Consider the following 16,249-nt stretch of genomic DNA (forward strand, 5'->3'; position numbering starts at 1 on the left):
TCTAAAGTTAATGGATTTACCGACCGAGTATCAGTTATAGCTTGAACACCCGATCGACAATCTGATAATATTTTCGCAATAACCCACCTCTTTGGTAGTTTTTTTAATAACCATTCGAGAGCTTCTCGTATTGCGAGTAGTTCAGCCTGAAAAACTGAGCAGAAATCATCTAATTTAAATGTTCTGCCTGGTAATTATTTATCAACCTCAATAGGAACGAATGCCGCTCCCACTTTGCCGTCGAGCAGGCTACCATCCGTAAAGAATCTTATATCATTGGGAGCATAAGGAGGTATATCTTGGTCAAGTAAAATAACACTTTCGGGAATTTTTGCACACTGGTGAGGTAAATCAAAATAGTTTGTAGTTCCTTGATACTTGCGATCATCTGGAATGGAATACAGCTTAACAAATTTCTTAACATTATAAATCTCCTTTCTTTCTTGAATTTTAAGGTCTAACGGTGTAAACCCTGTTAGGGCTTGAGCTGAGATGAGTGAAATTATCCGGTATCCTATACCAGATCTTATGGCAAATTGTCTTTGTAAGCTGTCTTTCTACTTTTGCCTTGCTTGTGCCCGTGACTCACAGGTTGATAAACATTGCTGTAGATGCTTAAAATTTCATATTTCCCGAATATCCCACACCACGCTCAAGACGTTGTCCCTTTTTTGGTGTGGTATTTCTTTTCGCTTTTATTTTTTTCTTTTTGCTTTAATATGTATTACTTAAATAAAAATGTATCTATTTATAAAACATTTCAAACAAATAAAAAACAAAAGAAAATCTACGTTAAGCTATTGAGAATAATTACGATAAAAACTTCCTATTCCAAAATAATAATTGATAGATGTTAATATATCAATTATTATAGGTATATCAATTTGAATTCATTTAGGCATTACAGTCGATACTACTATACTTAGATAGAATCATGTTAACATATCGATATTTGATTTTTTTTATTTGTTTTCGTTGTTATTTTTAAAAAAACACATCCACATGGCCAAGTATGGTTTCGATTTGTTGATCATCTAATTCAAAACCCTATTGCCACCCACGGGGTAGTAAAAATTCTAACGGTCATGTTTTTTTGTTGCAGATATTTGCAATGGCGGAATCTAATATGGCGGACGATGAACCTAACGCGAAGGTCATTATCACCACTACCGTATCTCCCGTGACCCAGGTCATAGTAAAGGCCGTTGCGGTTGTAGAGCATCAGCAACTCGACTCAAATATCCCAAGCACTGAGCTCAGGTCTGTGATAACGCAGCCCCCGGCCAACCAACCGGTCATAGTCCAGAACAAAAGCTCCATAATAGTACAAAACTACATCAGGAGCGGTGTCATCAGGTCTTTGAAATCAGAACAGAACAGGGAATATAAGTCTGAATCCAGCCCAGTGCACATATCGAAAGACACCGATGTCAGTAATGATAGTTCGTCTCTAGTAACGACTGGTAGTGATAATTCTATGGACTCCGTTATTATGGCAAAAACTGATAAGTCTGAAAAAGCGAATCCCTGGGCTCAGGTTTCAGATTCTAAGAGTGAAGATAGTTCTTCCAACAAAGACTTGAAATCGGATTCAGGGTCTCCGAATTCGAGCTTGTGTCTAAGGTAAGATATTGTTTATTATTATTTACAAACATAGGTCTTTATGGCGAAACGTGATTCATTCATAATCAAAAGATTAATTTTGATATAGTGTTTCAATTTAAACAAAATATTTTTGTACATTACCTACAGTCATAACTCGTAACGGATACTGCCGACAATGTTTTGTTTTGTATTTTTTTTGCACTACATCAAGCCAAGACAAAGTAGTTTCTGTACTTGAAAAAATCATATATATATATTTGTATGTTTTTAATTTTGTACTATGTTATTTTTATATTTCTATTACCCATTGTAAGAATAAAGCTGCACCAAATTAAAATAAAAGCCAATTTTGTCGGCGCTTAAAACAATAAAATAAAAAAAGCAATATTTATAAAATTAACATATTACAACAGATATGAAGAACATTAGAAAAAACACAGCTCCTCGGGGAGTTGAATCCAGTCCTTGTTTGCAAACATTTGGACAAATTGAAAATATTGTTGATATTTATAATAATAAAATTTAATTGTGACCTAAACGGGAATCGAATTTGGAACCCGGAACATCCTAGATATTACACGTAGGCATCCAGCTGTTTATTGAGTTTGTGAATGTCTTTACTAGACTTGTAATTTGTAATACTGTTAAATTAAAAATAATTGACATATGAGCTAAAACGGGGTTTGCACCCCTAACTGCTGACCCGCTAGTTCGCGACACCACTGACCGACAAATGACAAGAAAGGGGACGTAATATTGATTGATTTTTGTTATTATTATTTACTATAACCTGAAATATTTTCGCACAAAATTTTTAAATATACAGTAATGCGTGTAGATTTTAAATTTATTTGCAAACATTGTAATTTATAAATCCAATAGATATGCATATTATGCAAAATATGTTTACTGGTCTAATGTGATATATTTTCTTTGCATAAGAGCTAACATAGCAAATTCCTTTGATAATTATCATGAATTTCATAATGTGCCTACAACAAAACACGGGTTTTTATTTTATTTTTTGTCAAGTTAGTAAAAAAAAAACTAAAACAAGCCGTTCTTAGACACTACGCGTGCATATTTATTTCGTCAATTAAACTACCTACCTATTGTACTCAATGTATGGAAGAGAAGTATGGAATTGGAAAAACAAGAATTAAAGTAGGCTAAATGCTGTCGAAATGTAAATAGGCGAATATTTGGTAAAACTGCGATAGGTGCACAAATTTCAAGAGCTGTATAGTATGCAAAGCCGCTACAAGCACTATCATATAATGTACAATACAAAATTTAAAAATATAGATTACATAAACATCACTCTGTCAGATTTAAAATTTACACTAAAAATGCATTATGTAACTTAGTAGACATTATAATAATAAATATGTACATCTCCCCTCCCCTCCCCGCCTTATCCTCTTTTCAAGCATTTTTGTCCTTATCCCGCCCAATTTACAGTAACTTAATGTTCTTAAAATAAATATTTGAAAAATCTTTGATTATTGAGTACATGAAAATAACATTTTTATATGTATAAATTGTATGTATTTATTTGATATGTAATATATTTTCTTTACTAACTTTGTATACTATGTGGAAATCTATTATTAGTTCTGAGTTTATACACTATATCTGTTTGTTTACTAAAAATATGTATGTAGAACAGTTGATTTCCCAAATAAAATAAAATAAAATAATGTGGCCAAATTACAAAGACAAACTTAATTTACTCTGTACATATAACGATTTTTTTTTGTTTAATACGCTTAAGTTCATTTACAAATTATTACCCAAGTGAAACGTTTTGTTAAAATAACAACAGTTACAATGAAATAAAATGCAAATCTATATATAAAAATAAGTTTATAATAGTTTGTCCTTTATAGATTCGATAACTACCAGACCGATTTACATGTGGTTTTTTGCAAAATAATCCAATTCACGTGACTTAGGTTTGCAAATAATAATATCTTCGACATGTTCATCGGAAAATAAGTTAGGAGTGAATATGTGTTTTTCATCGAACCTTCAGGGTTGCATTCAAATGAATTGCATATTCCAAAAAAATTTGAGAATGTTTTTTTTTTTTTGTATATTAAAAAAGTTTGTATTTTAACGTTAACGAACATAAATTATTAATTTATTAATTTCCTTACGATTTCTGAATTTCTACATAAGAATTTATTTTCAATGGAATTTTTAGCAATGCTTATAAAATGTTAACCGACATTCGAGACATTTTTGAAAAGCGGATTCTTACACAGAATACACCACTGCCGGTAAGTTGCGTAGAGTTTGACATTGGTAAAAAAAATATTTATTCAAAAATAATTTTATCTCATGTTTTGGAATTCAATCATAAACAAGTACCTATATATCAATGAAAAGTATTTTTCCTTTTATCCGAAAAGTTTTTGCACGCTTTAACGATACAGTCATTTTTCTTTTATTATTATTTATTTATTTACTTATTGATGGACTTATACAGTCCGTTCCAACAATGGTAAACACATTTTCTTACTAAATACAGGTACAAATGAAATAAAATACAACTAAATAAAATCAAAGCTCGGGCAAAAAAAAAAACTATCTGAAGACAAAATCTAGTCTATAATAGTTCTTTCTTTTCTTTTGGTTTCGAATTAAATATCAAGGTCACGTCAAAATCCTGCTGGCGATTAAATCGTGTAGGGCATGAGTTGAGTGTCATAATTTTAGAAGGCTCAGGGTAAAACGCGGTCTGACTTTTCTTCATTAACACGTATTCCCGTATTTTCTCCATGTATTATGTCACTAAAGTAGTGATTTTTGCATGATTTTAATTTGAGCATGACAAGGGCTTTTAGCCAATCACATGAGATAAAACGAAAAACTAACCCTTATAAGGAATATATAAATAGCTCAAAAAAGGCAAAAATAAATAACGTATGTCCTTATTTACGAAAAAACGTTTGCTGAACCAGCTTTTAGCAGGCAAGCCAACGTTCGGGAATATTAATAATTTTTAGTTTTGGGATTCAATCATTTTTTAGTTTTGGGATTCAATCATAAACAAGTAACTAGGTACCTACATATTGATAAAAAGTATTTTGTCTTTTATCCGAACAGTTTTTGCACACTTTTACGACACAATCAGGCATTTTAATCAATTATAGTTAATTAATTAAAGAATGACTAAATTCGCTTTTGGCATGGGTTATGTGTCATAATTTTAAAGGGCTCAGGGTGTATCGCACTCTGACTTTTCTTTGCTAACACGTATTGCCGTATTTTCTTCCTAGATTATGGCACTAGGGCAGTGATTTTTGCACAATTTTGATTTGAGCACGACGAGGACTCCTAGCCAATCACATGAGGAAACAAGGCAAAAAACTTACCCTTATTCCGTATATATAAATAGCTCAAAAAAGTCGGAAAAACGTTTGTTCAACCAGTTAAGCAGGCAAGCCAACGTTCCGGCAGAATAACGTCTGTCGGGTCCGCCAGTATGTTAAAAAAAAATTAGGTCCTGTATGTTTGAGGCTGCAAATCTCGGAAGTAATCAATGGATTGACTCAAAATTTTAACAGAACATTACATTTTAGCAGAAGAGCATTTCTATATTTTTTATTCGGAAGTTTCAACAGAAACGGAACATTCTATACGTATTTAATTAACTCGTAAGTTGTCATAGTTAGTAAGTACTGAATGAAAATTCTACACAGTGATTGGTTTGCCTGATATTACCTTGGAATAAGTTTTCCTTGATAAGTAGGTACCTAGGTACTTCTTAATGATTGAATTCCAAAACTAAAAGTTGTCAATATTAAAAAAATATTTAATTTAAGTAGGTACTTGTTTATGGTTGAATTCCAAAACATAAAATAAATCTTTTTTCGAATATAGCATTCTTTTTGCAAACGTCAAACTCCGGTCGTCTCACCAACAAAGGGATGTTCTTATGCAGAAATACGATTTATTTTAATGTATTGAATTTAATATTATTTTAGTGTTACCAAAAATCCAATAAAAATAAATAAATGGGTAGAAATTATAAGGAATTTAAGGAAAGATTCTGATTAAGATCAACAAAAAACTAATGCTGTTTGTAAACATTCAAAAACAAACTTTTTTACACACAAAAAAACCACATCTATGCAACCCTGGTAGATCGATGAATAAAACATTTATGCTCCTTACTTCTTTTTTACATATTCGATTGAAGATTTTAATATCTACGAACACGCACAGCTCAAAGATCTATATTTCTCTGAAAACCGAACGTAAATCGGTTAAGCCGTTTAGGAGGAGTACGGTGACATCACACGTACAGAGGAATTATATATATAAAGATAGCCAAAGTAACTTTCTTTTCTCATATTCTACAGCATAGGCACAGCAACGCTAAAGATATTCAATTAAACAATGTGTTTTCTCGATAAATGCATAGTTGCGAGACTATTTTTAATATCAGACAAAGCCTCAGCGAAGCGTGGCCGGGTTCAGCTAGTAAAATATAAAAATAATAGAGACATAATTTGTTGTAAAAAGAGTCTACAAACATTTTCCCTGAGATTAATATTAACCCACTATACCTATACATACATTTAATATCCTAGCAAAATTGAGGTATTTACTCATATTTCGTATAAATAATAAGTCTTATGCCTCAAGAACATCGTAATAACGTACACTGGTAGATCAGTCTTCCACCCAGCTTTTTCAAATCAATAGGTTAATTATATAAAAAAAATAACATGTTTAATTAGGTTAGCAAGACGTAAATCAACACAAAATATGTGTTCCAAGGGTTAAGTTACAAAATGAAATGAACAATTATACAATTTGAATTATGTGAATAAAAACAAAAAAAAACTTTTTAATAATACATGAATAATAAAGAATAATTATTTCAAAACATAATATAATACAGGATGGAGCGGCGCCGACTGAAAAATTTTGAGAGGCTATAAATAAATAACGGTACAACTTAGAGAAAAGCTGGTCATTTTATAGGTAATCCCATTTTTTACATAATATTTCAAAAATTATACTAACGAGATGGCGGCTGCCAGCAGCAAAACATTGGTGAAGGCGATTTCTGAAGTTTTCTCATGATTTTTGGCGCTTTTTAATAGGTATGGTCGCAATTTCAATGGAGTGGTCTTTTGTGGAGTTGCTGTGGGTTAATTACAGCCAAATATTGAAAATTTTGTTCATTATTGAAACAAATCGACAGCTCACGAGAGATGAAAATGGGTCCCGTCACTACAGAAAAAAGTTGCTCCCGGAGAGATTTCCTGAAAGCGATTTTAGTGGTTTGCGTAGTCAATAACACTCAATTTTTGAACAAGCATTAGTTTGTAGGAATGAAACGTCAAATCTTCATGAAAAATACATATCTCCTCATATCAGCAGCGTATAACTGTATTATGAAACATAGTATTTAATCCCGACGGCGGATTTATTTTCCTTTTCAAACACTAATTTAACAATTCGTAACAATAATAACTACATGCTACGGGTACCTATATATGCATTCGTTTGTGAATTTTCCTACACCTAATTAGTATTTATTTTTATTTATATTCTTTATTAAGGTATATTAATAAATAAAAGAACATGAAACAAACGAACCACATATGTAAACAAAATTGTACATAATAAATAATAAGGGCTAGATTACTTACCGTCCATGCGCTCTGTAGCTGCAAGACGTGCTGGGATATTTATTTATTGTACAGCGCCCCTGAGGCGATTTTCACAAAAATGGCGCTGTATAAATTATCCAACCAAATCAAATCATCATCATCATTCACTTTCCGCACCTAATTGTATGGTAGGGCACTGCATTGGTACACCAATCGCAGCGTATCTTGATAATTTTTTTATTGTTACATGAAGGTAAGGTGATCTATCTTGCGCTTCAGTTACCAGTCCAGGAATATTCTGGTGTGAAAACATCATTTTAAGTAAATATTTCATATCAACCATGTCGGGAATCGAATCCGAGACCTCTCGCATGGTAGGTAAACGCGCTGACCATTACACCACGAGGCCGACGACCATCAAAAATGATTAAAATATTTTTTCATTACTTTTTGTATTTTTCAAAGATACTAAATTTGAATTTTAAAGTCACAAGAATGGCAGTAGGATCGCGATTGGTCAAAATTTAAGGCAGGCGCATTAAAAAGCTATTTGCAAAATATGTAACCGTATTTTTTTTATATCGTGGACCATGTTTACCGGTACGAATATAAGCCACACGTAAGTAAGTAAAACAACTTGTTGATTCATCGATGCGTCTTCTTGATAATTGTGTTAGTATTTCCAAAAATGATATTTACTTTGGCCGTAAGAGAGTTTCTTTGATTTTTCGTGACAACGGTTTTTTTGTTGATAATAGTTGCAAAATAAAATGTTGTCTTAAACGTTGGCCAGGCGAGGAGAGGGGTGCCGAAGGCGCGCGCCTTTTCCCGCTGGGCCAGTCAGTTCAGCGTTCAGCCTACCTTAGTCATTTCAGTCGTCAGTCGTCAGTCGCTCAGCGCCGAGTTACCGCGACGTCCGCGCGCAAACCGTCCCATTCATAGCCGGGTTTCTCACGTCACTACAGTACTTCTACTGAACAAATTTATTAAAGTTTGAATAATAACAATAAAAACATTTATCATATATAAAATACTCCCATAGTTTCTCACTACCAAAGTTTTCAACTAATTTCCTGTGCATAAGATTTATCGAAATATTAAAAACTTGTTCCATTGTTTGACGTTTAACGCGGCGCCGACGTAAGTGAAAAAACTATTTTTATTTTTCTTAATAAGTGTTCGATGTGAAAAAAGGATACAACCAAAATGTTAGTGTTTCACGTGTGACGTAAGTAGTGATATTATGCTGAATTTACAAACTTTACCAAAGTAATAACATTCCTAAAACTCTTGATCTCAGGTTATCTAAAACCTAATTTGTACAACAATATTATTTCATACTTGCAAAGAGACAAATACATTATTGAAAATATTCTACTTGCTTCTCTCTTTCACGTAGATGTAATATGATGTATACAATTAAATACGTATTTTTAGAATAATTCTTAATTGCATTTTAACTGTAAAAATAGTTTATCAAAACCCAGCAAAATGATGAATGAAGAGCTTTTGGGAGCTAGTGAAACGCAGTTAAATAATGCAAGTAGCGATCCCAGTGGTAGTTCCATGCCTAAAAACGATATTTTACCATCGGACAGCAATCATTTGAACCTCGAACAAAATCGTCCTGATGATTCTCTTCAAAAATTGATTGATGATACTTTTGGACATCTCTCGCGTTCTACAATGTCAACATCTATATCTGTTCATAATACTCCCGGTTTTCCGGCACCCAGTCATACCTTTACCAACGCTCCATATTGTGCTGATTATTATGACACTCCAATGCATTCCTTTATGGAACAGTACCCTGAGTCAATTGGAAGCAACTTTGGAAGAGAGAATATAATTTCGAATGATTGGAACACTTACACCTCACCGAACATCGAATACGCAATCATGCCGGAATCTGAGATACTATGTGATCATAATATAAATCATGAAGAAAACCCACAATTTGATGCAACGAAGCCAGCGTACAACGCTAATTTTTTACTGGATTTTTGCACAGCACAACCAGAACGCGTATTGACTATGGATGAAATGATGCAATACATCGAGGAGAATGCTATGGCGCCCATCGGCAATTCCAATTTTACGCCATCGCACAAAGCGACACCTCTACAAGTCAATTCGACTACGTTAGAAATGCTTCCAAACTTTATGACCAATCACGAATACAATGCTCAAAATACCAGTCAATGGGAAAACATTGATACTCAGGTAGCTACAGATAATGTGCAAGCGACAAATTGTAATATGCTATCAACAAATGATTATATGCCAGCATCAAATGATTATATGCCAGCATCAAATGATTATATGCCAGCATCAAATGATTATATGCCAGCATCAAATAATTATATGCCAGCATCAAATAATTATATGCACACAATGAAATATAATATGGGCACTGACACGAAATCTAATGATGGCTCGAATTTGCCGATCCATAAGAAACCAAGCAGGCGTCGTGCAGATGAGATACGTAGTAACACTCCTATCAAACAGAAAACGATAGTTGACGAGGTTAAAACACAAAAAAGCCGGCGGATTGAATCTACAGGAGCCTGCAAATTAAGGTCAGTTTACATATTCGACATGTTCGTTTTTCTTTAAGGTTTAATTTCAGGGTGGTTTATACGTTTAGTAGTTGACTCCATTATAATTCTTATCATCAGTTCGAAAAGCCAAAATCTCCCTGGTTGATGTATAGTCGGTCCAATAAAGACTTAAGGATTGACCTATATTATCATCCACAATTTTGTTAGTATTTCATAAAATTGCCATATTGTTTAGAAACATAAATTAATATATTTTAATTTTTTTAATGAAAACTATTTTATTTATTTATTCATATGGTGTGATGACCAGCGCGTCTGCCTACTATGCAAGAGGCCTCGGGTTTGATTCCGGGATTGAAAAAAGGGTGTTTTCACACGGGAATATTTCATAGTACCTGGACTGGTACCTGAAACGTAAGACTGATCATCTTACCTTCATGTAACAAAAAAAGATCAAGATACGCTGTGATTGGTGTACCAATGCAGTGCCATATGCACCATCAGGTGCGGAAAGGGTATGATGATGATGCTAAAGATACATATTACGAAAAATAATAACGTATCCCTAACTCTATGAGGCCGAGAGCCCTGTGTCGAATTGGGATACAGCATAGTGGAAAGTGGAAGCATGCGTATTATTCAAGAATACCAAGAATGAAAATTATTACATATACATGAATTTTAATAATCACCTGGACAACACGCTTAATAATATTGAAATCTATGCAATGTCTCGCAGCAGTCTCCTGCAATGGTCTCTTCCCTTAGACAAAATCCAAACATGTTCACTTTTTCTAAAAAAGGCTTTCGTTTTGGAGAACTTAATATGTACATCCAAGACTTTGAACACTCTTGGGGCCACAAAAGAATATATTGAGCAATGTTTGAGTATGTCCAAACGCTCGCAGACTGGCTGGACTTCCTCCGTAGGGAGTCTCCCTTCTCAAAAATGTTTTCCCCCTCTGTTGAAATAAATTTGAATATATTGAGTGTTATATATTGAATTGCTCGAAATATTGTCCCATATATTAATATCTGCACAGTTAATGGTAGGCGATTGATGTCTTTGCGGTAAACGTCCCGTGGGCGGAAGGCGACAAATGCTATCAAAACATTTTTCACAAAATTTTCGGAGTAATTTTTTTTCCTTGTAAAAAAATCCAAATTTCGAAAAAATAAACGGTGATCAGTTTAAGGTCCAGCTTTTAACTTCAGCTTTTGCAGCTTAAGCTAGGGTTTCCTAGGACAGCGGTGCCCGTATTTTAACGGCCGTAGTGAACGGTGATGCAGTGGACAGCCGTCGTAAAGGTGATTAGAGAGTGGTTTCCTAGGAAAACGGTGTTAAATGGTGTTGATAACACCGTTTTCCTAGAAAACCACACTCTAGTCACCTTTACGACGGTTGTCCACTGCATCACCGTTCACTACGGCCGTTAAAATACGGGCACCGCTGTCCTAGGAAACCCTAGCTTTAGAGACCGCCTGCCGTGAAATGTACAGCCTGGCGTCGTGAAGCAGCAGCGGCGAAGAGCGACTGACCAGGCTCGGATGTTTTACTGTGAGCTTTTCCACGTTGTCTGTAATTCTTAACAATATACGTCTACAATTTAATTTAAGCCAGATCATATGAAGCTGTAGCTGATTATGCCGACACAAGACAACCACACCGTTACCTCAAGATAATTTCGGGTGATCTTTCGTTTTATTGACCCCCCCTTTTTTTTTTTTAATAGAAAAGAAATATTTGCGTTCTTATGTTTTATTAATATTTATTTTATTATTTTATTTATTTTGTTTGGGAAATCAACAGTTCTACATACATATTTATAGTGAACAAACGGATATAGTGTATAAACTCAGAACTAAACTATTTACCCAAATATTTCATTTTGAGGGCCATTTTCAACGAGTTGTAAATAACTCACTATTAGAAAATGGGAATCGAGTTGGGGTAGAGTGAGATTCGAACTACAGACCTTTGGTCCTTGAGTCCGAGACACTAGCTACAGGACCGCAACCCGATCTAAATTTTATTTAATGTATTTTTTTTGCATTTTGTAATAGGTATACATAAGTTACGTATACAAAAACAACTGTTACATTAACACCAAATATCCCACAAAGGCATGGCCTGTGTGTGTATACATTTTATTTTTAATTGAAAAAAAAGTCTACTGGAAGAATACGATAGATATCTGTATTCTTCTGTTAAGTGTATTCTTCTTTATCCAACCACTGCGATAACCGTTTACAGTAGTTGTCTTACAATAAACTCGTACATTTCTCATCGCAAGTTTGAACCGGGTTGTGGTCCCGTGGTAGTATTGTGGACTCACGGGCCAAAGGTCCGAGGCTCAAATCCCACTCTACCACAACTCGATTTCCATTTTCCCAGCACAAGTTATTTACGACTTTAAGGAAATGGTCTGAAAATTTAAATATTTGAGTAAATAATAAGAACTCAAGTTTTTCTCTTTTTAAAAAGAAAAAAAAGTAACGACCCGACTCTGAATTATTTTTTTTTTTATTTAAAAAAAAAATATTCATTAATTTTTGTTTTTTTTTTTACAATATACAAAAGAGGTAAAACAGAGTATTAAAAAAATAAAGGACAATCAAATGCATCTTAACAGTTTACTGTTTACTATTTTAAATAGTAAACAAAAATCCCAGAAAGGCATGGCCTTCCCAAATTCCTTCAGCAAAGCAACTCGGGCATTGTCGCGAGCTTGCCGCTGGTTTACATTTCGCTCATATGTACCCACTCTCAAGTTTTTTTGCTTTGCCGACTTTACTTAACTGATTTTATACTGTTTTGTCCCTTACGTTGAAAGGTGCTGCCAGCTCAGTCGTAGTTTGAGAGGAGCCCACTTCCACTATCGCTGTCAATTCTCCATCTTCAACTTTTGTCTCGGCCTTCCACTGGGTTCATTGTTGAGGTCGGAATTTCCCGAACGGAACGGAAGCGATCAAACCAAAAACTTGCATAGAGTTCGCTTGCGGTGATTAGCTCGTACACATCATTGATGATGCGTGCCGTCTGCGCCGCGTAAGTTCCGCGACGGAACTCGTAAAAAAAAAAACTATTCAACCATCCTTAAATTCATAAAAAAATATCGAAGTTATATCAGTTATGTACCGATAAACTGCAAACCCAAATGCAACGTTTAATTAGATATAATATTTTGAAATATTTTGAATCACGAAAAAACGTCGTGAAATATTTTAACACAGCTTACACTGACATAAAAACAAACACGGACTCTCACTCCGCATTGAACATAGAAGTACCTAGTAATGCTGGATATTTCCTTGAAAGATAAGTAAACCAAAATGGACAAGGTCAAAACGAAGGCTTTTTTAAAAAAATATATGTTTTTTTTATTTTAAAGCGAGCATGCGATGAGAGGTGGAATTAGATAGTTTTTCTGATTTTCCCGTCTAGACATGCGAAGCGCAAGTTGGTTACCTACATTCTTTGTTTTTAAAAAAAAAGTTTTTTTATGTTCTTTTGGTTTGCACAAATATTTCCGTTCTGAGGTTCATCTAGGTTATTGTTAAATAATTTACCAACAAAGCTTTTCGAAATTATGTTACGTAAAGACTTTTTTACTCACGTCATGTTGCACTTTTTATTTGTGCAAATGGGTGCATACAACACTAATTAAAAAGTCTTATTTTGGTGTTTTTTATGTAGCAAGACCGGTTGTTATTTTTTCAGCTCATTTCACATATTCACTTTCAATAATCTGTTACATTAGTTCTTATAATTTGATAGAAGAATGTGGCAACTATCACGTGAATATATTTACTATCAACGTAACAATGTTTTTTCCCCATGATCAAAAGTGGTCATAAGAAATCATCTAATGCTGTATATTTATTTTGTTTAAAAATTTTATGAAATCGTTTTATTTTATTTATCTGTTTTTTTTAATTTTCAATTAAATTGTAACATTGGTATCATGGTGAGTTTCACCTAGTTTGAATATAAACGGGGTGGACGCACCGATTTTTGGTACCACAATGATTCGAAATTTTTAACTTCAATTTCTAATTTCAAATTCTTGATTTCTAACGAACGTTAACTTATCTGCATCCTGCATGTTAAAATGTTTCATTGAAATCCATGCAATTCTTATCGTAGACTCAGCGCTCCTCAGTCATCACAGGAATAATTATTATAACCCCCAGAATCTACCCAGAAAGATTACGATTCTATATGTAATTAATAAAACACTTTGCTCTTAGACCACTTAAGTTTATTTTAAAGCACTACTCGTTTCGAAAATCTCAGATCCTTTCATCTACAGGTGTTATTATAAACTTTTATACTCTTACATTTTTACTAGAACTAGGAAATGTAACTATCAAACCTTAAATTTCTTTCCCCATATGAATATCATTTATAATTTTTGAATGACTCAATAATACTTTGTACGATACATATACATTTTTTAAAATAGCACCGTTTACTATGGTTGTTCTTTTTACTTCATACCTTACTGGTTTTTATAAAAATATTACGTTTTTTGCTATGCACATATATTTTTTTTTACTATGCATTTTATTTTTACTACTTATTTCACTGGGTTTTTAAAAATATTTTTTTTTACTATGCATTTTATTTTTACTACTTATTTCACCGGGTTTTTAAAAATATATTTTTTACTATGTTTATGCTACATTTATTGCTTTGTTTTTTGGCCATGTATTTTACTATGTTTTTCATCACTTTTTTAACTTTATTTATTATTTTTATGTATTGATTACTGTTTTTTTTTGACAAGCTTAGAACGGAATAAATAACCTTAGTTAGATAATCAAATCAACCCTGAATACATGTATAATTTTATGTATGGAATATCCCCAATAAATAAAATAAAAAAAATAAAAAAATACTTACTAAACATATCGATGGCTCAGATCCATGCAAAGCAGAGATAACTAGAAATGACTGTTTTGAGTTATGGCTGACCAATGTTTTGACAGATCTAAACTGATTTGCAACAAATAATTATTTATATCACCTTAAATGAAGTATATGATAAAAAATAAACGGGTATTTGGCAAAAAAACGCAAAATTAAAATTTCTAATTTAATTTCTTTATTATCCCGTTCAAAATACTCGCCATCTGCGACGATACATTGATGCCAACGATTAATCCAATTGTCCACGCACTTAGTATAGGCCTGCAAAGGTATGATCTTCAGCTCTCGCAGCGAATTAATGGCATCAATCGTTTCAAAGCGCGTTTCTCAATGGCAATTTTAGTCTTGGGAAAGAAAAAAGTAAGACGGGGCGTGGTCTGGAGAATACGGTGCTTAGCTGATAACATTAGTCGAATTTTTGGCCAAAAACTCCGAAACAATCAACGCTGTATGGGATGGCGCACCATCCACGAATCGTCCTTCCACATATCAGGCCCTTTCTTACAAATCGCTTCACGCAGGCGGCGCAAAACGTCTAAATAGTATTCTTTATTGACCGTATGGCAGGAATTCGCAGTGCACTTCACCATGAATATCGAAGAATACAGTCAACAAATCTTTAATTTTCGAACAAGTTTAACGAGTTTTTTTCAGTTTTGCCTCATTTGTGAAGCACCTTTCGGAAGATGGTTGTTTGGTTGGCACATCAAACTCGTAAACCCACGTCTGGTCATCAGTTATTATGCATTTGATTAACGTGGGGTCGCTATCTATCTTTATCCACAGTAATTTGATGCTGCTTTTGGACAAAATTCAGTGTTTTTGGGACGAGGCGGGCAGCGACGCGTTTCATGCCCAAAACATCTGTCAAAACATGATCTGCCGATTCATATGAGATGCTCAATAACACAGCAAGATCTCGGATTGTACACATCGATTTTCCAACACGATTTGCTTTGCCTATTCGATGTTTTCTTCGGTAACTGACATTTTTGTTCGTCCAGTATGTTTATCATCATCTAAGCATTCACGACCGTCTTTGAACCTTTTATACTGATGGTGATAAAAGCTAAGCACAAACTACGGAATTCTGGAATAACTAGACGCGAAACCATTACGCTTCCCGCATATTTAAAAGCAAAAGAAAATTATAAGAAAGCTATTGCTGATGCCAAGATAGAATCGTGGAAAAAATATTGCTCAATACAAAACAAGGAAACAGCTTGGTCTGCTATATACAGGGTCCTAGCAAAGAATGACAACAAGAATCCTCCAATGTCTCTTAAAAATGGAGACACAGTTTTCAAAACTGCTGAAGACTCTGTGCAGGGTCTTTTGGAACACTTTTTTCCAGACGATGACGCCACCTCAGAATTAGTGCTGCACTCTGAAATAAGAAACGAAGCTCAACTTTCATCTATTGAACCAGACGACCCACTATTTACCAAACAAGAAATAGTTAATATACTACGGAATATGAGCCCCAAAAAAGCACCGGGCAATGACTACTTTAC

At 33.8% G+C, this 16,249-nt stretch overlaps 1 protein-coding gene across 2 annotated transcripts in view; it reads left to right on the top strand.

The window, feature by feature from the left end:
• The window catches only part of LOC148283585 (uncharacterized), a 132,983-nt gene that overhangs the window by 47,231 nt on the left and 69,503 nt on the right, over nucleotides 1-16,249 (top strand). For both annotated transcript variants that reach the window (XM_088243618.1, XM_088243619.1), the window contains exon 2: nucleotides 1,103-1,623. In XM_088243618.1, coding sequence (XP_088099744.1) covers nucleotides 1,112-1,623 — 512 coding nt within the window. In that variant the 5' untranslated portion in view covers nucleotides 1,103-1,111. The remainder of the gene's footprint in view (nucleotides 1-1,102; nucleotides 1,624-16,249) is intronic.

Source organism: Micrasema longulum, unplaced genomic scaffold (genome assembly GCF_059751315.1).
Source record: "Micrasema longulum isolate JH-2025_06_02 unplaced genomic scaffold, ASM5975131v1 h1tg000220l, whole genome shotgun sequence".
NCBI classification, from domain to species: Eukaryota; Metazoa; Arthropoda; class Insecta; order Trichoptera; family Brachycentridae; genus Micrasema; species Micrasema longulum.